Source organism: Gorilla gorilla, chromosome 12 (assembly GCF_029281585.2).
Source record: "Gorilla gorilla gorilla isolate KB3781 chromosome 12, NHGRI_mGorGor1-v2.1_pri, whole genome shotgun sequence".
NCBI classification, from domain to species: Eukaryota; Metazoa; Chordata; class Mammalia; order Primates; family Hominidae; genus Gorilla; species Gorilla gorilla.
The window spans coordinates 34,429,241-34,452,209 of record NC_073236.2 but is presented as its reverse complement, the minus strand read 5'-3'; the positions used below and the strand labels follow the sequence as shown (position 1 = coordinate 34,452,209).

At 55.9% G+C, this 22,969-nt stretch overlaps 3 protein-coding genes across 9 annotated transcripts; 1 reads left to right on the top strand and 2 right to left on the bottom strand.

The window, feature by feature from the left end:
• The first annotated feature begins 1,193 nt into the window (after nt 1-1,193).
• On the top strand, nt 1,194-6,517 carry LOC134756764 (uncharacterized). Its single transcript, XM_063695553.1, has 2 exons — nt 1,194-2,495; nt 3,957-6,517. Exon 2 carries the CDS (start codon nt 5,024-5,026, stop codon nt 6,275-6,277), a length of 1,254 nt encoding a protein of 417 aa, XP_063551623.1. The 5' UTR covers nt 1,194-2,495; nt 3,957-5,023; the 3' UTR covers nt 6,278-6,517.
• On the bottom strand, nt 6,516-22,467 carry ARID5A (AT-rich interaction domain 5A). Of its 7 annotated transcripts, none has more exons than XM_004031434.5 (7): nt 22,348-22,467; nt 11,641-11,756; nt 9,699-9,837; nt 9,353-9,405; nt 8,873-8,970; nt 8,408-8,567; nt 6,516-8,042 (listed from the first exon to the last, which is right to left on the bottom strand). In XM_004031434.5, the coding sequence occupies exons 1-7, from the start codon at nt 22,349-22,351 to the stop codon at nt 6,828-6,830; spliced, it is 1,785 nt and encodes a 594-aa protein (XP_004031482.3). In that variant the 5' UTR covers nt 22,352-22,467; the 3' UTR covers nt 6,516-6,827. The 7 variants fall into 7 exon arrangements, with proteins under 7 accessions (XP_004031482.3, XP_055234553.1, XP_055234554.1 ...); XM_055378578.2 differs by having other exon boundaries at nt 8,873-9,129; nt 22,348-22,454; XM_055378579.2 differs by having other exon boundaries at nt 8,873-9,129; nt 11,641-11,753; nt 22,348-22,443.
• Nucleotides 18,184-22,341, bottom strand: LOC109025785 (collagen alpha-1(I) chain-like). The gene has a single exon (XM_019021508.4). It carries the CDS (start codon nt 21,790-21,792, stop codon nt 21,172-21,174), a length of 621 nt encoding a protein of 206 aa, XP_018877053.3. The 5' UTR covers nt 21,793-22,341; the 3' UTR covers nt 18,184-21,171.
• Nucleotides 22,468-22,969: the final 502 nt, after the last annotated feature.

Sequence of the window (22,969 nt, the reverse complement as noted above, 5' to 3'; positions counted from 1 at the left end):
GGCTGCTTCTCAGCAGAGGAGATATTCAAACATTTTCACCATTGGTCAGGCACTGTCGACCAACAGCTAGGAGGTTGATCCTAGAAATGAGGATTTAGAGAAAAGCCGCCAATGAGGGTGGAGGAAAACGAGCCTTCCTCCTTTCTCTGAGTAGTGAGTTCCAACATGTGGAGCCTCCTGGAGCTGCAGGTGGTGTCTGGAGGTCTAGACTCTGATGCGGACCCACGTCAGGAACTGGGTGTGGCATGTGCTGCATAGGTGGGGTTGAGGCAGCTTCAAGAAGCAGTTGTGGGTTGTGTCCTTGTTTTGAGTCCCTTCTGCTGCTTTCCAGAAACTTTAGCAAAACCTTATTAAATGTCCCTGCTCGGTCTCATGGGTGTGTGCAGGGTGGGGAGGGGAAGGGACGGGGTGTGGCTGTATTTCTGAAGGAAGAATCAAGGGTGGGTTCTCTCCCTTCTCCAAAGCCAGATGGGAATGTGGCGGAGGTTATTGGTGGGAAGAGCCGCTCCTTCCCAGGGCCAGAGCGATCTGGGCAAATGCAGTGGGAAAGAACCTGGGGCTGCCTCCTGAGCATGCAGGAGCCCTCTGGGAACCACTGGGACGCGGAGGAATACCAGGGATGTTTCTGAATGTTGCTAGTGGGCACATGTACCAAAATAATTTAGGTGAAAAGAAAAAAAAGGAAGGGACCCCTGTCGTATGGGGCTAGGTATAACTTGGGGTTGGTGGTGAACGGGAATCGTGAATTGCCCTCAGGGAGTTGACAGTCTGGGAAGGCAGGGATGCAGGAAGTCATGGGTCCACAGTGGTGGGTGGAGAAGCACTGGGTGCTGTAGGGGCACACCGGATGGGTACCTAAGCCAGGAAGGCTTCCTGGAGGAAGAAATTTCTGAGAGGCTGGAAGGAAAAGTGGGAGCAGTGACATGTTTTTCAGGTGAAAGGAGTGGCATGTCCTTCTAGAGTTGAGGGACAGCCAGGCAGGCCAGGGAGCTGGAGTGGGGCCTCAGGGATCAGCCAGGACAGAAACTGCAGGGGTTTGGGTGCTGTGGGTGGTGGAGGGTGGGGTGGAGGTGAGCCAGGAGCCTGGGGAAGGAAGCAGAGCCCATGAAGAGCCTTCCAGACTGAGGCATTTGGGTTTTAACTTGAGGGCAGTGGAAGGTCATGGACCAGGTTTATGCAGAGGGGTGAGCTGATCAGAGCTGGAATTTGAAATGATTTTTTTTTTTTTTTTTTTCCTGAGACAGAGTCTCGCCCTGTCACCCGGGCTGGAGTGCAGTGGCGTGATCTTGGCTCACTGCAACCTCTGCCTCCCAAGTTCAAGCGATTCTCCTGCCTCAGCTTCCCAAGTAGCTGGGATTATAGGCACCTACCACCATGCCCAACTAATTTTTGTATTTTTAATGGAGACGGCGTTTTGCCATATTGGCCAGGCTGGTCTCAAACTCCTCACCTCAGGCAATCTGCTCACCTCGGCCTCCCAAAGTGCTGGGATTACAGGCGTGGGCCACCGTGCCCGGCCTTGAAATGATTTAAAAAATTTATCATCTACTGATTATCCCCATACTCAAGGCCACAGGCCCCAGCTCAAAAGCACTGCAGTTACTCTACAAATGACACCAGAATTGTTCCACTTGTACTCTATCCTATTGGTGTGGATCCTAGATCATCCCTCTCCAGCTGCTGTGGAAAGACCTTTCTGGTTTTTGGACAGCCTACCTGGGTTTCTCCCAAGAGGCAGCCTCCCTGACGACTACCCAGGGATCAAACTCTGTAGCTCAAGGCCAAGGGATGTCCAACCCAGACTTCTAGGATTTGACTGCCCAATCCAAGACCTGCTCCTCCACGACCGTTGCTCATGTGAGAGAGAAACTAGGCAGCTCTGCACAGGAGCTGTGGCTAAGATGTGGCAGTGAGGTCAGGACCTACATCAGACAGACCATCATCAGGCACGATTAGATCATCATGCATGTAGACAGAGATGGCAACTAAGTGGCTGGTGAGCCTCCGCACCGCTGCCTGTGGCCTTGGCAGACATTACTAATCAATTGCATCACTGTCACACTGAGTCAACCCCAAGCTGCAGACAGCCACCATCAGTCAAAGTTGATACCTGGGGGGAAGTGACTTGCCATACTTGACTCAGACGCTGACAGGATCCAAAGTTCAGTGTGACTGTGAGTCAGAAGCCAGGCAGGAGAGCAGGAATGTTAAAAAGCAGTGAGGTAAAGGGCAGGGCACGGGGCGGTCAGGCTGGTAGAGCAGAACTGCTGGTGGGGAAGGAGGTGATGATCCACATTCATCAGAACTTTAGTTTACAGAGCACTTTCACTAAATGCCCACCACTCTTGAGGTAGGAGTGACTCATTTCCATATCACAGGTGAGGGAACGGAGGCCAAGAGAAGGGTATGCACCTGGCGTCACCCAGCACAGCAGCTACTGTCTTGGTCTACGGAAGACACACCTCCTCTGAGGTAACAGCCTCAGAGGTTACCGGGTAAGCAGAGGCCTCAGATAAGATTCTCCCCTCACAGTGTATCCTGAAGCGGGACCCCAGGGAGAGAAGGCAGTTGGAGCTGAGTCGGCAGTGCGTGCTGTTAGGTGATTGACCCCTGGCTGGGGGCGGGGGGAGCCCTGATGTGTAGCACGTGCTGATTTCTTTTCTTTCTTTCTTCCTTCTTTTTTTTTTTTTTTGACAGTCTCACTCTGTCGCCCAGGCTGGAGTGCATGGCATGATCTTGGCTCACTGCAACCTCTGCCTCCCAGGTTCAAGTGATTCTCCTGCCTCAGCCTCCGGAGTAGCTGGGATTACAGGCGCCTGCCACCACACCCGGCTAATTTTTGTATTTTTAGTAGAGACGGGGTTTCACCGTGTTGGCCAGGCTGGTCTTGAACTCCTGACCTCAGGTGATCTGCCTGCCTCGGCCTCCCAAAGTGCTGGGATTACAGGCGTGAGACATAGCGCCTGGCCAGAAATTCTGGTTTTTAAAGAGAAGCCTGATACCCACATTTTTATGTGAAATCTGATTTTTAAATTCTGGCAACTATTTAAAAACATTTAGCTGGCTGCTGTGACATGCACCTGTAGTCCCAGCTGCTTGGGAGGCTGAGGTGGGAGGACTGCTTGAGTCCAGGAGTTTGGGTGCTGCAATGCATGATGGTCTTGCCTGTGAATAGCCACAGCACCACTCCAGCCTGGGTGACACTGCAAGACCCCATCTCTTAAAAAAAAAAATTAAACACATCTCAGGCCACCGTCAGCAGCCTCTGTTGTTTGTTTTTTTGAGACAGAGTTTCACTCTTGTAGCCCAGGCTGGAGTGCAATGGCACAATCTCAGCTCACTGCAACCTCCGCCTCCTGGGTTCAAGTGATTCTCCTGCCTCAGCCTCCCTGGTAGCAGGAACTACAGGTGCATGCCACCACGCCCAGCTGATTTTTATATTTTTAGTTGAGATGGGGTTTCGCCATGTTAGCCAGGCTGGTGTCGAATTCCTGACCTCAGGTGATCTGCCTGTTTTGGCCTCCCAGAGTTCTAGGATTACAGGCATGAGCCATCGCACCTGGCCCACCCTCTGGTTTTGAGTGTAAACCTTTGCTGAGTGGTGGAGGTCTCTCACTTCCCTGCCTGGGCTCCCAGCTGCCCCTCTGCTTCCTCCCCTGCCAGCCCATGGCTGTGCCCACCCTGAGACCACTCCCTCAGCTCCCTCCAGTGCAGGTCGCTTCTCCACGCTGTCCCGAGGTGGGGGTTGCTGCCAGCCCATGTTGCTGCCCCTGCATCGTGGCCTTGCTGTGGACTCCGAGCCCCTCCTCCCCACTTCTTGCCTGACCTTGGCCCAAAGGCGGTGACTCCAAGGATTCCCACGCCCCAGCCCCTTCGTTCCTTGGCCTGCTCTCCTCCACTCACTCCCACGAGTGCACCCAGGTACAGGGAACATCAGCCATGCCTCTTATCCCCAGGCCACCTCCTTGAGTCCCGCGGTTCTCGGAGCCCCACTGCGCTGCATCAGTCCCGCCAACCGTCCTTGGCTCCCCGCACCCAGCCTGGACTCCAGGCCTTCCACTGGCCTGGCTCCCTGCACTCGCCTCAGCTCCCTCTCCCGCTCTGCTGTGCCAGACTGTCCCGGCCCAGCGCCTCCTCGGTGGAACCTGACTCTCCCCTACTCCGAATCTTCACACAGCTTGTGGCCTGGTCCCGCCGAAACCCAAAACCCGTGCCACCAACCTCAGGTGGAACCTAGTGCTTCCCAGAGGCCCCAGGGCATGGCGGTGCTCCCGTCTGAGATCACTCATTCTCGTCCCCTCCTCCCCTCAACCTCAGGTCTCCAGCCCTGGTACTTGTCCTCAGTCTCTGCTCACTGAGGAATTAGAGGCACTGACGGGACCCCACCATTCAGGCGGGTTGTGAGCCAGGACGCTACCCTCCGAGAATCGGGTACAGCTAGTACCGGGCTGTGGGGTACTGGGCCCAGAGGGTGCCCTGGAAGCATGACTACATCCGGCTCTAGCATCTGTGCCAAAGCAGGGTCCCCTGCGTCCTGCCCAGGGCGCCCACCTGCCCAGGACAGACGTCCCACGGGAAGTGCATTCTCCAGATCGGCCTCCAGAGGGCGCCGTGATCACAGCGCTGAGCTGCCTGCCCTCAAGTCCTGCTGACGGGCCGCCTGCCCATCTTTGTGCCAGGGCCAGGCCAATGTTGCTTCGCAGATGAAGGGCACCCTGCCCCATCCTGGGCAGGACCCTGCACACAACAGGGTCACCTCCCCTTTTATCCAGGGGATCCGACCCCAGTGATCTGTGGCCCAGCACCCAGGGCCTGGAGGGTGGGCAGAACTCAGCTCCTCCCTTCTTTTTTTTTTGAGACCGAGTTTTGCTCGTTGCCCAGGCTGGAGTGCAGTGGCGCAGTCTCGGCTCACTGCAACCTCTGCCTCCTGAGTTCAAGTGATTCTCCTGCCTCAGCCTCCCAAATACCTGGGATTACAGGTGCCCGCCACCATGCCTGGCTAATTTTTGTATTTTTTGTACAGATGGAGTTTCACCATCTTGGCCAGGCTGGTCACAAACTCCTGACCTCAGGTGATCCGCCCCCCTTGGCCTCCCAAAATGCTGGGATTACAGGTGTTAAGCCACTGCACCCAGCCCCTCCCCATTCTTTATCATCCACTGAGCCTCCGCAGCTCGGAGAGATGGACTGCACACGGGCGCATGTGGCAGTGCGGAGCTCAGGGCTGGTCACTCCAGGTGCTCAGGCTGACATCTTGGCATCTCTCAGAAGGAAGGAGGTGGAAGGTTGGGAGATGCCCCTGCAGAGCCTGAGTGCTCTCAACAGCAGGGACCACCACTCTTTGCCCCTCCACCCATCACAGGCCTCGCTTGGAAGGTGCCTGAGCTCTCCTCCACAGGCTGCTCCTGAAGGAGGTGGCCAGGGGCAGGGGCTGGATAGGGTGCCCTTTTGGCCTGGCCACCCACTCCCTGGTGCCAGGCATGCTGCACATTCCCTGGTCTGGGTTCTGTCATCGTGGATGGTGGCCTTGGGCAAGCAAGACCCTGCCCATCCCCGGCCTTGGCCTCTCTACCTGCAAACTATGGGGGCCCTTCCCATGGCCGGAGTTCATGAGCATCCCAGCCCCAGCGGCCAGGGTAAGTTCCAGCGGTGCGTGTCACCCACTGACCTGCTCACACCTGTAGCCCCGACATCTGCCCTCTGCTTGGCCAGCAGTAGCCCCACTTTTCCAGGACTACATGTGAAGCTGTTTGGGTGCAGGCTGCTTGTGGAGGGAGGGGACAGTGCCTCTGAAAAGAACCCACCCTCCCTCATCCTGAGCCAAGGCCCTGCTCCCATCCGGCCTGCAGGAAGCAGGGCGTCAGGCCGCAGGGATTCTATAAGCCCTGGGGCAACCACATCTGAAACCGCAGGGACTTGTTACCGATGCAGACACTCAGGCCCAGACCAGTGGATTTGCTCCCCTTTCCCTCCAGGCACCTCCGGTGATTTCAATCCAGTGGTCATTCTGGTCTGTCCATGCGGTTCAGGCAAGTGGGGTGGGGCTGCAGAGAGGGCTCGGCTGCAGGCCCCAGAAATCTACATCCACCACCAACGCAGACCAACTCAGGCTTCCTGGTCACACCCCCAACCCCCCAGGGGCACTGGTAACAGCCTGGGGTCCTGCTCAGAGCACGGGAGTCACACAGCCTGTGCAGCCCTCCCTGCCTCTCCTGCCAGGGGAACCTGGGCAAGTCATCGACCCTCCCAGGACCTCCAATCCCCATCTCCACAATGAGGAAGGCAACAAGCATTCCCTGAAGCTCAACTAGGAAACTGGACTGAAGGCAAGGACAGATGTCAGAGGCTGCCTAAACAGCAGAGGCTGAGGTTTGCTTTGGGCCCGCTCTTGAGTGGGGTAGTGGCGTTCAGGTCCACCTCCTTGGCCCCCTAATGGCAGCCCCACCCACAAGCTCACCCCTGCCTTGCCTGCCGTTGCAAAGGCCCACACCACACACACCTCAGGGCTACGTGGATTCACACTGGTGTCTTTTTATTGGATTTTCCATGGGTAACCTGGGTGCTTCGAGCTCTGCTCTGGGGCAGTGGGAGCTGCCCATCCTCTCCCAGCACCTTATAACAACTGGGTCCTCTGCTCCTGGGCTCAGGCTGCTGCCTTGAGATAAACCCAGTTTTCCCACTGCCTTCTTCTTGTGCCAGGCTGCCCAGCCAGGGGCATGGCCCGGGTGTCCGGGGTAGCAGGCACTAGTTCAGAGCCCCCTGGCAGCAGTACCTGCCTGTTGTAGGCCCCTGTCGACTCCACAGTGTATACAACACCATGGGCTGGCCTACAGCTTGGTGTTGAGGTGGAAGAAGTGGGGCGCTGCATAGGTTGTGACTGGTGGTGCGTGCCAGGCAGATGAGGCCGGGCAAAGTCTGTGGCGGAGGGTACTGTCGAAGGACGTTGGGGGGAAGTGCATCAGGCCAGCGGCCATGGGCGAGGGACCTGCAGTGGCCAGGAAGTGGGCCGGGAAGGCCGGGATGACCAGGGGGCTGAAGGGGAGTGCAGCCTGGCCCTTCAAGGGGCCCGGGGTGCCAGTGAAGTTCAGCGGGCAGTGCAGCATGGTGCCCCTGTAGGCCTCTGGGGGCACAGGCCCCAGGGCTGGGCCCAGAAGGCAGGAGACCAGGCCGGACCCTGCAGGTTTGGCCCCACACTTCTTGGCATCCGCCTCCTTAAGAAAGGGAGACACGGCCCGCAGTCTCTTCCCACTGTGGGCAGCACCCTCTTCCTCCAGGCTGCGCTTGCTGCCCAGGCCTGGGCTACTGGGGAAGGTGGGCGGGAGCATGGGGCTCTCGGCTGGGACCTTGGCCATGGGGGACACCAAGCAGGCTTTGGGCTTGGGGTAGAGGATGCCCTTTCTGGAGCCACCTTTATGGAACGCAGAAGGGCGGTTAGCGTCCCCGCCCCACACCAGCTGGGGCTCTTTCACTGACAGCCCCTCTTTGCCAGGAGGCCCCAATAGCACCCCATCTTTAAGTCTAGAGAAGAAGTCCCTGGGGTGCTGGCTGACAGGCTTCAGCACCTCAGTGGGGTGGGTGTGGAAGCAGCCCTTGAAGATGGGGGCTGCCGGGCAGGGGCCTGCCTGCGCCTCCTCTCTGAGGCTGCCACCTGGGGCCTGCAATCCCTCCTGAGGGGTCAGCCGGTGCCTGGAGTTCTCAGTCAGCCCTTTGGGGCTCTGGGGACTCTCTGGGAGGTGAAGAGCTGGGGACGCCTGGGGCTCTGCCCCATGGCGGCAGCCCTCCTCCTGGCACTGCAAGGCCTCCACCTTGCTCACCTGGGCCAGGAGCTTCTTTTTGGCCAGTGGTGACATGATGCCGTGTGTCCCCTTGCAGTAGAAGCTGGATAGGAGCCGCTTGTAGGCCTCAGGACAGCCGCTGGCACCCACAAAGGACACGGAAGACCCAGAGGCCAGGCCCTGCTGTTCTGTGCTGTTCCTGGGGGGCTCCTGGCTGGGAAGTGGTGCTGGGTCAGCGGCATCTGCTTTGGTCTTTCCTGGCATCATCTGGAATGAGAGAAAGTCTTGCCTCAGGGCTGCCTGAGCCCCACATCCTGACCTGAGGAGCAACAGGTGGCACTTTCAGGCCTGCCCAGGTCCCCCGCTAGCCCCTGCAGTCCTCTGTACAGAATTTTCCAAAGGTGCCCTGTCCTCTGAGTGGACACAGCCTCAGGTGCCTGGTGGGTGGGCGCAGGCTGGAGTTCAGAGTCCACTTGCACAACCATCTGTGGAGAACCTGGAACCTTGCAAGTCCCGCCCCGGGTGCAGGTTCTGTGTATTCTGAGCAGACAGCTCCGCGGCCACAGGGAGTTGTGGGGTAGGGGGCTACAAGAGGCAAGGGACAGGGTGGCCCCAGCCAGCCGCAGGCCTACCTGGTCCACGCGCCGCTCCTCCTTGGCCTTCTTCGGCCTCTCGGTGGCCCCATCATCCCCCCTGTTCTCCTTAGCCATCTTGTACTGTTTCCTGGGCTTGGAGGTGGGCAGCGGCTTGTCATCCTCCCCCTTCAGGTGCCGCACGTATGGCAGGACCAACCTGGTGAGGAACCACGCATGTCCCCCAGGAGGCCGGCGCCCATCCCCTCCCTGGGCCTCTGTAGCCTCCTCTGAGCCCCTTTCCCCGCCGGCGCCGAGGAAGGCCCTCTCCTGGTCCCAAAGCTTCAGCTCCCTCAGTGAGTGCGCCCAGCCAGCCTGGGCTCCCGCAGCTCTGAGGACGGCACAGCGCTGAGGACGGCGCATACCCTGCCCGCTCCGGGCAGAGTCCACCCGGCCCTCCCGGCAAGGTCGGCCAAAGCCCCGCAGGGTAGGCGGCGTCCAGCACCCGGGCCCGCCCCGCGGTACCTCTCGTAGTGGCGGCGCGTGCACGTGGCCGCGCTGGTGCTGCCTGGGCTGCCCCCCAGCTCGTCGTACACGTTCTTCCAGAGGCGGCGCCCGGTCACCTGCAAGGGCACCTCGTGAGGGCGCGGCCGGCGGGCGCCCCCTGGCGGCAGGGTCCTTGCAGCTCCGGCCGCCCTCGCAGGGACTCGAAGGACTGCAGTTTGGCAGCTGCTCTGCGGCTCCAGCAGCGGCCAGCCGATTCTCTCTCCTAGGGCCATGGACTGCTGGCCCAAGCAGTTTTCCCAACACGGGGCGGGCAGAACAGATGGGGAAGGCTGAAAAGCTGCTTTGAGCAGCAGAGTACCAGCGGGCAAGGCAGGGAGGCAGGGGCGCAGGGGTAGAACTGGGGATCCTGGCTCTTCCTCTGTCCAGAGGCAAGGACGGCGCTGCAGGCTCACCCCAGGGATATGCAGTTTGGCAAGGACTGGGAGGTGCCTTCCTTACCAGCTCATAGGCCCCCAGCTTCTCCACTGCTTTGTAGATCTTCCACAGGTTAACTGGGGGAGAGAGGGGCAGGCTGGCCGTCAGTCTCTGTGGGAGGTGGGGACAGCATGCCACCCCTTCCTGGTGCCCTGACAGGCCAGGCACAGACCAGCACACACCCAGCCAGGGCCACTGCAATAGACGGGCAGGCTGTGCCCTGTGCACCCCTGGCCCAGTGGCAGCCTGGAGGGAGGCCTCCTTTCTATCTGCAACCTGGGTCACCCAGAGTGGGAGTGCCTGCCCGATGCCCTGCCTGGGCGGGGTCCCCTGCTGGGCCCCCCTCCCTGCCTGCACCCCAGGGACGCACTCTGCTTGAAGCCGAGATGGGGCACCCTCTCGATGGGCGTGTGTCGCTCCTTCATGAACTTGTAGAGGCTGACCAGGAAGGCCTGCTCCTCCTCCCGCTCCTGCTCCTCCTCCCGCTCCCCGCCTGCCTCGGGGGAGTCCTGGGGAGAGAACAGGAGGCATTGGGATGGGCCCCAGATGGTGGCTGGCTGCTGGGGATGTGCAGAAACCACTGGCTGCAGGAGCAATAAGGTACCTACCCCAACCCCAGTTTCCCAGAGAGCACCTAGCCACTGTTCTGGGAGGGAGTGACTGTTCCTGGGTTCCACAGACACAGGTGTCAGCTCTCAGCGCCCCAGGACAGGAGCTAGAGTCCAGGACCTCCCCGGAGGCTGGGTACCCCAGAGCAGCTGGCTCCAGAGGCTGCCACGAGAGCAGTCCCCAGCCTTCTCCAGGCCAGGGTCACTTCTCTGTCTTGTTCTTGATGTGTCCTATTTGTGTCAGCTCCTCCGCCAGACTAGGAACTCCAGGAGGGCAGGCTCAGTGTCCCTGGGACTCCCCCATAACCGCAGAGGGAAAAGCTGAAGGAACAAAGGTGCTTGGTGCTTTCTGGTGCCGTGGGGTTGCTCTGTGAGGCCCACGTTCCCCGAGCCTCTGTGTGGCCCCAGCCTGCCGTGCTGAGCACAGGGAGGTGAAGCTCTGGGCTTCAATTGCGCACTGCTGTCAGGGGCACAGGACTTTTGGTTGCGGGTCCCAGAGGGGCAATCTCTGCTGATGCCGTTTATCCAGCAAGTGGCTCGGGGCAGAGAGCCTAGGGCCCATACCCTGCTCAGAGAACAGACAGCTTCCAGGACATAAACTATCTGGACTAGGACAGCGCAGACAGCCATGTGTTCAAAAATATTTGATCCAGCTGGGCACGGTGGCTCACGCCTGTAATCCCAGCACTTTGGGAGGCCGAGGTGGGCAGAGAGATAACTTGAGGTCAGGAGTCTGAGACCAGCCTGGCCAACATGGGGAAATCCCATCTCTACTAAAAATACAAAAATTAGCCAGGCCTGGTAGTGCATGCCTGTAATCCCAGCTACTCGGGAGGCTGAGGCAGAAGAATCATTTGAACCCAGGAGCTGGAGGTTGCAGTGAGCCAAGATTGTGCCACTGCACTCCAGCCTGGGTAACAGTGAGACTCTGTCTAAAAAAAAATAATAATAATTGATTCAAGTTTATTTCAGTGTTTTTACTTTTTTTGTTAGTTGTAAATAGCTTCTGTAATAGCTCAGTGTTTTTAAGGTATTAAAGACCTCTAAGAAGAAACAACATAGGAACTCACATATCACCCATGAAATCATAACATGCTGGGGCCCTGGGGCTGGTCTGTGCAGACCTCAGAAGGAAGGCTCTCTCGTAACTGCTCAAGTCAATCTGCTCCTCCAGGCCTCTATTCTGAATTCCTGGCAAGCTGCTAAAGACAACTACCATTTGCAACCACTTTTCTGCATGAATCAGGATATTTTTCCAGACTGTGCCACCAAAGCAAATGGCCAAAATGAATGAAAGCCGGGGCCGACTGTGCTCCAAAAAAGCTGCCTGCAGCTCCCCCTTCAGATTCTGTGCTCATCGAAACAGTCTTGCTGGTCTCACCGAGTGACTTTATACGCCCATGTTATGCATCTGAATGAATGGATGTGAATGTGGTTTTACATCATGGGCTGGAGCTTTTGTCTGTTTTATGGATCAGGGTGGTGGGTCATCTTCATTTCAAAAAAGGGTTCTGCTACAAAAACCAAGATTGAAACTCTCTGCCACAGATGACAAGTAAGTCCCCTGGCTGCTGGGCAGGGCCAGGGTAGGAACATATCTCCCTCCTGAGAGCTTGGGGAGTGTCCAGGTTCACCTGGAGGCAGAGCACAGGTGAGGGTGGCAGGGAAGAGCGCCCAGGGAGTCAGCAGAGGGAGTCAACTCACCTCCAGCGAGATGGGGTTCTGGATCCCGTTCTGCTCACCAGCAGGTTTGGGGGATGCAGGTGGGTCTAGGGCGTCACCCTCCGTGGACTGCTTCCTGTTCCCTTTGACAGGGGCTGCTGCAAGGAGAGAGGGAAGGAGGAAGGAGGAAGGGGTGGGGAGAGAGCATATGAGATGCAAGCAGGGAGGAACAGGAGCACTCTCCCTACTCCCAATCAGAGTTGCCAGAGGGCACCAGTGCAGGGGCTCACTCCTGTGATCCCAGCACTTTGGGAGGCCCAGGCAGGCGATGACCTGAGGTCAGGAGTTCAAGACCTGTCTGGGCAACGTAGTGAGACCCCATCTCTATTATTAAAAAAAAAGAATTGGCCAGGGGGAAGGGGTGTGTCCCTGGCTGCACATAGGCTACATGCACACACACACACACACACACACACACACACACACACACACACACACACACACAGAGGCCCGCTCCCCCACAACCCGCTGCATCCGCTCCACACCTGCCCCTTTTCTTTCCTCTGCTCCAGCTATCTCCCCACATCTTTGAAGGAAACGCAAAACCACCTTGAGGTCAAGTCACAGGAGGCCGGGGTTGGGCTGTGGTGCTTGGGGAAATCCTGTCTCCAAAATCTGCCCCATGCTCAGACACAGAGTTGAGAAGCAGCTCAGTCTCACTGGAGAGCTAAAGGATCCCATGGCTGTGGCCCCAAAGCAACACAGGGGTCCCTGGGTAGTAGTTCCTCTGGGAATATTCAGGAATATCTGACCTTTCCCTGAGCATCTGCAGAGTTCTAACTGCCCTAATAAGGCCACATGCTCCCCTCACCTACAAGGGTCCTGGTGACCCCTCAGGTCTCTGCTGACAAGTGCCTTCCTCTGGGTGGCCTCCTCCGGCCCCTGGCCACGGGCAGCCCCTCCCTCGCCCTAGGCTACTCACAGCCATCCTGGCTGAACTGCCTGTGGCTCCTGGGGCTCCCTGATAGTTCGGTGAGGCTTCCCATGCCCCACACAGCAGGTGCCAAGCTGGAATGAGCAAGGCTCACAACAACCCTGCGTGGTGGGCAGGAGAAGCCATGGGCTGTATTTTACTAAGAACCACCATGTGCTGATGGTTGCAAAAACGCAACACCTCTGCCACTGCAAAAACCACAACCACTAGAAACTGCCTGAGGCCACACAGCAGGCTGGCAGCAGATACCAGACCAGGAACCCATGTCTTCTGACAACCTTTTCTTTCTGTCCTTTGTTCTTTTGTTAATCAAGTATGAATTGGTTCACTCCCTCCCAGGACATCCTTATTGTTAGGAACCTATGAGATTTCCCTTCCATCCCAGACAGAAAAAGAATCTCCTCAGGAACAAGAAACACAAACCAGTGTAAGCCAGGGGCCAGTGGTACTCAGAGGCACAGGGTAGAATCCTTGGCCACTGAGTGGTCCTGCTTTGGTAGATGTTCTTATGTCTTGCCTCCATGTTGATGGCTGCTGACTGATTTCAGGGTGGTGGTTTCTTGGGCTGGGGTGACTGTGGCAATTTCTTAAAATAAGACAACAATGAAGTTTGCCACATCCATTAACTCTTTTTTTTTTTTTTTTTGAGACAGAATCTTGCTCTGTTGCCCAGGCTGGAGTGCAGCGGCGTGATCTTGGCTCACTGCAATCTTCGCCTCCCAGGTTCAAGTGATTCTTCTGCCTCAGCCTCCCGAGTAGCTGGGACTACAGGTGCGTGCCACTAAGCCTGGCTAATTTTTGTATTTTTAGTAGAGACGGGGTTTCACCATATTGGCCAGGCTGGTCTCAAACTCCTGACCTCATGATACGCCCACCTCGGCCTCCCAAAGTGCTGGGATTACAGGCATGAGACACTGCACCTGGCAACTCTTCCTTTCATGAAAGATTTCTCCATGGCATGCATGTGATGCTATTTTTGACAGGATTTTATCCACAGCAAAACTTTCAAAACTGATGTCCATCCTCTCAAACCCTGCTGCTGCTGTATCAACTAAGTTTCTGTAACATTCTAAATCCTTTGTTGTCATTTTGACAATGTTCACAGCATCTTCGCCAGTAGATTCCACCTCAAGAAGCCGCTTTAGGATGGGCGCGGTGGCTCACGCCTGTAATCCCAGCACTTTGGGGGCCAAGGTGGGCGGATCACCTGAGGTCAGGAGTTTGAGACCAGCCTGGCCAACGTGGCGAAACCCTGTCTCTACTAAAAACACAAAAGTCAGCTGGGTGTGGTGGCAGGTCCCAGTAGTCCCAGCAATTCGGGAGGCTGAGGCAGGAGAATCCTTTGAACCTAGGAGGCGGAGGCTGCAGTGAGCCAAGATTACTCCACCGTACTCCAGTCTGGGCGATGGAACAAGACTCTGTCTCAAAAAAAAAAAAAAAGAAAAGAAAAGGAAAGAAAAAAAAAAAGAAAAAAAGTCACTTTCTTTGCCCACCCATAAAAAGCAACTCCTCATCCACTCAAGTTTGATCATGAGATTGCAGCAATTCAGTCTCATCCTCAAGCTCTGCTTCTAACTCTAGCGCTCTTGCTGGTTCCACTGCATCTGCAGTGTCTTCTCCACTGAAGTCTTGAAGCCCTCAAAGTCATCCATGAAGGTTGGAATCAAATTCTCCCAAATGCTTGGATATTTTGACCTCCTCCCACGAACCACGAATGTACCTTAAATGCTCTCCGGAGGTTTTCAATGTATTTTGCCCGGATCCATCAGAGGAATCACTATCTATGGCAGCTACAGCCTTACAAAATGTATTTCTTAAATAATAAGACTTGAAACTTAAAATTACTCCTTGATCCTTGGCTCTAGAATAAATGTTGTGCTAGCAGGCATGAAAACAACATGCAGCTCCTGGTACATTTTCATCAGCGCTCTTGCATGACCGGCTGCCTTGTCAATGAACAATAATATTTTGAAAGGAATCCTTTTTTCTGAGCAGTAGGTCTCAACAGTTGGCTTAAAATACTCAGTAAACCATGTTATAAACAGATGTGCTGTCATCAGGCTTTGTTATTTCATTTTTAGAACACAGAGTGAGTAGATTTAGCATAATTCTTAAAGGTTCTAGTTTTTTTGGAATGATAAATGAGCACTGGCTTCAACTTAAAGTCACCAGTACCAGCTGCATTAGCCCCTAACAAGAGAGTCAGCCTGTCTTTTGAAGCCATGCATTGACTTCTCCTTAGCTATGAAAGTCCTAGATGACATCTTCTCCTGATACAAAACTGTTTCATCTACATGGAAAATCTGTGGTAGTGTGGCCACCTTCATCAATGATCTTAGCTGGATCTTCTGGATAAATTGCTGCAGCTTCTACACCAGCCCTGGTTGATTCGCCTTGCACTTTTATGTGATGGAGATGGCGTCTTTCCTTAAACCTCATGAAGCAACCTCTGCTAGCTTCCAACTTTTCTTCTGCAGCTTCCTCACCTCTCTCAGCCTTCACAGCATTGGAGATTTAGAGCCTTGGTCTGGATTAGGCTCTGGCTTAAGGGAATGTTATGGCTTGTTGGATCTTCTATCCAGACTTCTCAAACTTTCTCCATTATCAGCAATAAGGCTGTTTTGCTTTCTTACCATGTGTGTTCACTGGAATAGCACTTCTGATTTCCTTCAATAACTTTTCCTTGGCATTCACAACTTGACAAACTGGTGCAAGAGGCCTAGCTTTCGGCCTATCTGGGCTTTCGACCTGCCTTCCTCACTAAGTTTAATTATTTCTAGTTTTTTTATTTAAAAGTAAAGACCTGTAACTCCTCCTTTCACTTGAACACTTAAAGACCATTGTAGGACTGTTAATTGGCCCAGTTTCAATATTGTTGTGCCTTAGGCAACAGGGAGGCCAAAGAAGAGAGAGGAAGAGAGATGGGGAATGCTGGTCGATGGTGCAGGTGGAGGAGGAGCACACACAACATTTATCGATTTAGTTCACTGTCTTTGTGGGTGGGGTTCATGGTACCCCAAAACAATGACAATAGTAACATCAAAGATCACTGATCACAGATCACCATAACAGATATAATAATGAAAAAGTTTGAAATGTTGTAAGAATCACCAAAATGTGACACCGAGACACAAAGTGAGCACATGCTGTTAAAAAAATGGCATCGATAGACTTGCTCGATGCCGGGTTGCCACAAACCTTCAATGAGTAAAAAATGCTGTATTTGTGAAGTACAATAAAGCAAAGCATGATAGAGCAAGGTGTGCCTGTACATTCTCTCCCTCAGTCCCAGAGGAATTCCATTTTAAAGAGGGGGAATCTGAAGCCAGAATGGTTATGGGTAAGTCGCTTGCCTCCCTGGGGGACCAGGATTCAAAACAAAGTCTGATTCTGGTCCAGTGGCTGCTGTGGTTATCAACATTTGCAAGGCCTTCATGAAGAGTCCAAGTAAGCCTGGAGAGAAACCAATCCTAAGGCTTGTCAAAGAGAAAGAGACCAGGGCCACCCTCTTGGGCTAGCCTCTGACCCACCAGTCTCCAGAAATCCTGGGTACTAACAAGTGACCCAGCAGACTGATGCCTTTCCAACCAAGTCCTCTGTGACTCTGTGCTTCAGTCTTCCCTGCTATGAAATGGGAGAGGAAGATCCTTGAGTTCTTTGCTAGCTATCCGTGAATTCCTGAAGTCTTCCAGGTCCAGAAGCACCTCCTCCACTGGCTCTTCTCCCACTGCCTGCTACCCTCAGCTCACACATCCCCTCCCCTCATTCCTGCTGCCCCAGAGCCTCGGCATCGACAGACCCTCTCCATGTCTTCCTTGGTGTGACTGGGGCTTCTTAGTCACAGACTTGCTATGTGACCCTTGGCAAGTCGCTGCACCTTGGGCTTCAGAAAAATACAGTGGTTAGACAGGGCCCATCAGAATCACCTGGAGGAGCATAATGCTCCGGCCCCATCCTGAGTCTGATTTAAGGTCCAAGGTGGGGCAGCAGGGTTTAAAGCTCCCCAGGGCATCCCAGTGGGCAGCCAGGTTGTGAGCCACAGGGCGAGAGGGGCCCTAGTCCCTTCTGCATGGTTCAGAGTTTGCAAGCTCTGCCTGGACCACACCGGGGGAAAATCTCCTGGAGTTGGGTGCTCGTGTTACCTGGAAAGGAGGTCACCAATCCGAGCTGTTTAACCCCAGATGGGAAAGGGATTAGAGCTGTCGCCTTAAGCCACAAAGGGAAACATTCTATCTCTGTGTCCAGCTGAGTCCCCAGATGAACTCGGTCTCCATTCTCAGGGTTAGTGCTCTGTCCTGCCAGGGCCCTCTGGGTTGCAGGCCTTTGGGCCCCCACTTCTGCAGCATTAGATGAGCGAGAAGGGAGAGTCCTCTCCCCCTTGGTCTCCAGGGTGCCCTCTGTCTTGTCCCTGGCTGCCCTAATCCCTCCCTTTCCCTGATCATTCACAGATCAGGGTTATATTTGTAAAAGGGGTTCTGCTATAAAAAATAAGCTTGAAACCCGCTGCCATAGATGTTGGGCCATGCAGGTCCGGCATTGGGAGGTAGAGAGCTGGGAGCCAGGCAGGCAGGACCTGCGCGGTGGGGTGGTCCCTCTTCTGGCTCTGTGGAGGAGGGAAAAGGCTTATGGAGCTGGAGGCCCCGTCTCCCAGCTCCACTCAGCCCACAGAGGCAGGAGAAACCCACTTGCCCCTGATAGCTGCTGATGCTGCTGTGAGCCACCACACTACTGCCTTGTTCCCAGCCTGTGTGTGCAGATTCTTTTCTGGCACAATGCCTTACATGTTTTATTTGTAACAGAAGTGGGGGATCAAATGCAAAAAAGAAAACTGCTCTCCATAAGAATGTCATCCAGACTTCACCTTTCTTCATCCAGCAAGCAATAATGATGATGATGGTGATTATTGTCTCATTACTCACTTGTAACACATCTGGAATCTATTCCAGTATACAGGATGAAATAGGGATCCTAGCCATACTTTCCCCTCATTGGTTGGGGGTCCCAGTGAGTGGCCTCCTCCCCCAATGGTGTAAAATGCTACTTTCCCCATAATGTCAGTGCTTATAAGGAACACATCTGGGACTATTTCTGGACTTTCTCTTCTGTTTCATCCACGGTGGGATGCTAGGACCTGTGCACACTGTTTTAATTTTTGTAGCTTTATAAAACAACTTACTATCCAGAGGGCAAGTTGCCCAATATTACTCATCTTTTAAAAATATTCCATCTGAACTTTGGGATAATTCTGTTACATTCCTTTTAAAAACAAAAACAAAAACAAAAACACTTTGGGAGGCTGAGGCGGGCAGATCATGAGGTCAAGAGATCAAGACCATCCTGGCCAACACGGTGAAACCTCGTCTCTACTAAAAATACAAAAATTAGCTGGGCGTGGTGGCGCATGCCTGTAGTCCCAGCTACTCAGGAGGCTGAGGCAGGAGAATCGCTTGAACCCAGGAGGTGGAGGTTGCAGTGAGCTGAGCTCGTGCCACTGCACTCCAGCCTGGCGACAGAGCGAGATTCCTTCTCAAAAAAAAAAAAAGGCCAGGTGCGGTGGCTCACGCCTGTAATCCTGGCACTTTGGGAGGCCAAGGCAGGCAGATCACTTGAGGTAAGGAGTTCGAGACCAGCCTGGCCAACATGGTGAAACCCCATCTCCACTATAAATACAAAAATTAGCGGGCGTGGTGGCACACGCCAATAATCCCAGCTACTCAGGAGGCTGAGGCAGGAGAATTGCTTGAACCCAGGAGGTGGAGGTTGCAGTGAGCTGAGATTAGGCCACTGCACTCCAGCCTGGGTGACAGAGACTCCGTCTCCAAAACAAACAAACAAACAAACAAAAAACCCCCACTACTGGGGCTTTGATTGCATTTAAATTTAGAAACCACTTTGAGGAGAAATAATACCTTTACAGTATTGCATCTTTCTTTTCAGGACCATGTGTCTCCATAATTCAGGTTTCCCTCTGCAGTCCTCAGAAGTTCCTTCTTAAAAAGCCCCTGTGCTTTCTTGGGGAGGTTTATTCCTAGTTTGTTCCTTGAGTTTTGTGCAGCTAGAAAATGGTGTTAGAAAAACCCTGATAACAGTAGTTCACTCCACAAAAGCCCCCCTGCGATTTCCTCATTTCACTGCTGGGAAGAGGGCCGAGGCAGGCTAGGTGGCTGTGCCAGAAGATGAGCCTGGGCTCCTAGTGACCCAGTCCCTCACTAGGCAGAGAGGGGGTGCGGCAGGGTGCTGTGCAGGAGGATTGCCTGAGGCTCTTCCTGTGCTATGAGTCTGATTTCTTTCTAACTCCATAGCTCCTGTCTGAGTCAAGCTCAACTCCCAGATCCTAAAACTCCAGCACTGAAGATGTTAGTCTGTCACTGCCTCCAGTAGAGGATGCTCCCATAGGTCTACTTGTTCTCAAGTTACATGCTCCACCGACTCAAATCAGTGCCCTGGCTGGTGTGGGCTAGGCATCTCATACAACATTGCTTTGCTGAATCTTCCCAGCCATCCAGATATAACAGATATACTGTCTGAGGCTCAGAGAGGTTCAGTAACTTGCCTGGGGCCACGGAGCTTATCCATGGCAGAGCTGGGATTCAGAACCAGGGTAGTCTGACTCCTGAGAGACGCTGATCCCTGAGAGCTAGAGATTTTTTTCTTTCTAATGGGAGCAGGGAGACCTCAAGTTCCTTATCTGCGCTCAGAGGATGCAAACTCGTCCCCTTTCCCCAAGTAGATGTGCAGTTTCCCAGCACATCGCTCCTGTCACTCTGCTAACAAGAGCAGGTCTGTGTTGACTGCTAAGGCATCCAGGCTCAGGGATGGGAGGGGGCTGGTCAGAGAGCTGGGCAGCAGCGGGGAGAGGGGGAGGGCTGGGAAGGGGCATGGCCCCCACACTCTATGAATCAACTTCCCTGGCCTGGGTGGGGGAGGGCCCAGAGGACCCACCATCTTTGAATAAGGGGTGTTATCTCCATAATCTTGAGGAAGGAGGAAAGACCTGTTGATACCTACTGAGATTCCATTTAAAAAACTGCTACCTGTTACCTGAGAGAGTAGGGGGCCAGCTCTGGCCAGGGCCCAACCAACCTGGCGAAGCAAAGGCAGGTATGCAAAGGCAGGAAGGTGAAGGCAGTCGGGCGGTGGTTGAGAGTCACTGAAGACAAACTTAAGATGTCTCACGGGGCTTAGCCAGGACTAGAAGGTAGCTATGGGGCCAGGCAGTGGGTGGATGTGGGGAAGTCAGTGGGCCCCTGCCCTGCCAGACATCAAGCTGGAAGCAGATGAGAGTGGGCCAAGAGGACAGATGGGGCAAGGGGCTCCAGCACCGCATGGCTGCACCTCTTACCAAGTTGGTCACTGCTTCTGTATCTCCCTTTCCCCATCTACAAGATGGGCGTGCTAGACTCAATGTGCCCAATGTTCTCAGCAGAAAAAAGTGAGAAGAGAAAGGAGGCTTCCCCCACAAACCACAGCCAGGCTCAGTGAGAAGATCAGAGGCCTGCCTGTCCTGCTCCCTCCCCAAGGCACCTCGCTGCCCAGCAGGTGCTCCGGAAACATCAGCCTCCTGGGTGCAGGATGAGCGCAATGGACTTACAGACCCCTGTTGCCCAGAGAGGGGCAGTGACTAGTACAAGGCCATACAGCTCTCAAGTTTAAGGGTCTGCTGGAGGCACACACCCCTTTCCTTCTCTCCCTCCCCATCTTTCTGCTGCCCGCCCCACTCACCCTGGGTGTGATGGGAAGGAAGTGACACTTCCTTTCATGAAAAGTCACCGACTGGGAACACTGCGTCAATTACCACAATAATGGTAACAGCAGCCTCAATAACAACCAGCAGACGCCGCCCCGCCCCCTCGGCTGAGGTTGTTGGCTTAAGTTCTCTAAGCTTGAGCTGGAGCAAAACAAAGACAGCCTTTGAAGCGGCGAAATGGCCGGTCCACTCGGCAGCCCGGGAGCGGCGGCCAGGCCGAGTCTACGCGAGCTTGCTTCAGCAGTTTGGGGAGGGGGGCCTGCCAAGTGTTGAGCTGGAGCCAGCAGTGAGAAGAAACGCGATGGGCCTGGGACCCCCACTCCCTAACAGGGCACAGGTGCAGCTCAAGCCACAGCCCAACCTCAGCACCTCAGCCTGGGGGAGGGCGAGAGAGACAGGGTCTGGGAGCAGCTGAGGCCACAAGAGCCACCAGAGGGTACAGAAAGGGAAGGAGGTGCGGGGGACACTGAATGTGAGGCTACCAATTTCCAAGCCCCACTCTCCCTGTCCCTCTTACCGGGCTCTGGGATGTCCTAAAAGCCCCAGTTCCAGGATGGGACTGTCCCTCCCCACTGAGTCTGGGCCACATTTGGTAGTGACGGACAGTGAGAGCTCATCAGATGGTTTCGTGTGTTCCCATTTCACCTACGGGGCAGAGGCTCAGAGGTGCCAGTTGACGTCTCTCAACTGTAGAAGCAGATTATCGGAGGCCCTTTCTACCTCTGCCACACCAAGTTCTAGGCCCCAGGCGAGTCCCTAAGGCCTGGACTGGGCTCTGAGCTCTGCTGCGGGGTGAAGCCCTCGAGCCCCGATCTCCCACCCCTCCTGTGCTCTAGCGTTGCCTGTAGGCGCAGTGACGCCACCGTGCGTGTGGGCTCCCACCAGAGGAGCCCGGGTGGGGCAAGAGGCACCTGTTGTCCTCCCCTGGGGCCCGCGGAGCACTCCTTACTGGCCCAAGACTCTGCAAACAAAGGGACACTGGACCCGCAGCGCCTTGGGACCCCCTGGGCCCTCGGGGGTCCTGCACCGCGCAAGCCCCACCACGCCGGCGCTGGGCGGAGGGTGACGCGACCCCAGCCCGGGCGACCCCTAGACACCGCGGAGGGACGGAGCGCGGGCCCGGGTTGGCCCGCAGCTCCCGCCGAGCGCGAAGCCGGGCATCGCCTGCAAGCTCGTAGCCCACGCTCTTGCCCTCTTCCCCCGACGCTCCCCAGCCGCCACCCCGTCCCTTCTGCAGACCGAGGGAAGACAAGGGGACACACAAGGGACAGGAGAGGAGAGCAACCAGGGAAGCGACCCCTCTCCTGCGGGGCTGCGGCGGGTGGGCGGAGAGACAGGAGAGGAAAAGAGAGAAAGGAAGAGAAGGAAGGGGCAGGGGGCGAGAAGCCGGGCTCCCCGGACCATCGGCGCAGCCCGCGGCCGAAAGAGGAACAGTGGAGCCTACAAAGCGCATTGAGCAAGTTCTTCACACCCGCGCAGCCCCTTTCAGGAAACGGCGGCCGCAGAGGAAAGGGCCGCGCGCTCCGGACCCGGAGTCTGTGCCCGGCGGCGCCGCGGTTCTGAAACCTGCGGGATGTCACGGGGCGGAGGGGCGGCTGCCGACAGCTGTCACAACAAATTAGCTGAGCCCAGCTCGAGGTGGAAACCGCAGCAGGAAGTGGGACGACAGAGCCGTACCGGGCTCGGCATATTTCAGGCAAGAGACGGCGAAAAGAGTTTCGAGATAAACGCCCGGGAAGCCCCTGGCCGCCAAAACTTTTTGTCTTTCCTTTTCTCGAAGCTCGCGCGGACGCCCAGCCTCACCCCTTCCGCGCCGGCCGCGGAGCGCTGAAGCCGCGGGCCGGGCTCGCTCCCCTTGGCCCGCGCCCCGAAACCCACCCCGGGCCCCTCTCCGCCCCACACAGCGCACCGACTGCCACGAGGGCTGGAGGGGACCCGGCGCCGGCACCTTGACCCTCCCTGCAGGGCCGCCGAGCCCCTGTCCGGGCCGCGCCGCAGAGCCGCTTACCCATGGCCCGGAGAGGTCCCGCGGCGCCCGCCCCGAGACCCTCAGCGCGCGGCTGTCCAGACCCCGCGCTCTGTGAGCTACTGGCTCGCGGCGCGGCCCGCCGGCCACCTCCCCGCAGTCCCGCCCCGTCCCGCCCCTGCTCGCCCCACTCCGGGCTCCCATTGGTAAGCCCGGCTTCGTCGTGCGGAGAAGGCGGGTGGCGGAGACCGCCCTTGAGCCCGGGGACCTCTGGGAATTGTAGTGCGCGCCCCTCGCCTCTAGGCTTTCAGAGTGGAGCCCCTGGAATAGGCTCCTCACCTAGAGGAGCGGAGGCAGGACCCCCAGGAATCATTGCTGCCTTGTGCCTCAGTTTCCCTGGAGGCAAAACTAGAGCCTTGGAAAAAGCCTCCTTGCTTTCAGCAGAGCACTGAGGGCTCTGTGGAGCGAGCAAAGTGCTTCTGACTTTGATTTGAAAGTGGCCCTGTGCATTTCCCAGTCCCCACCTAGCCCAACAAAGAAGGCCAGGTGAGGCCGGGAGCGGCGGCTCACGCCTGGAATCCGTGCTTTGGGAGGCGGAGGCGGGAGGATCACTTGAGCCCAGAAGGTCGAGGCTGCAGTGTGTTTTGATCACACCACTGCACTC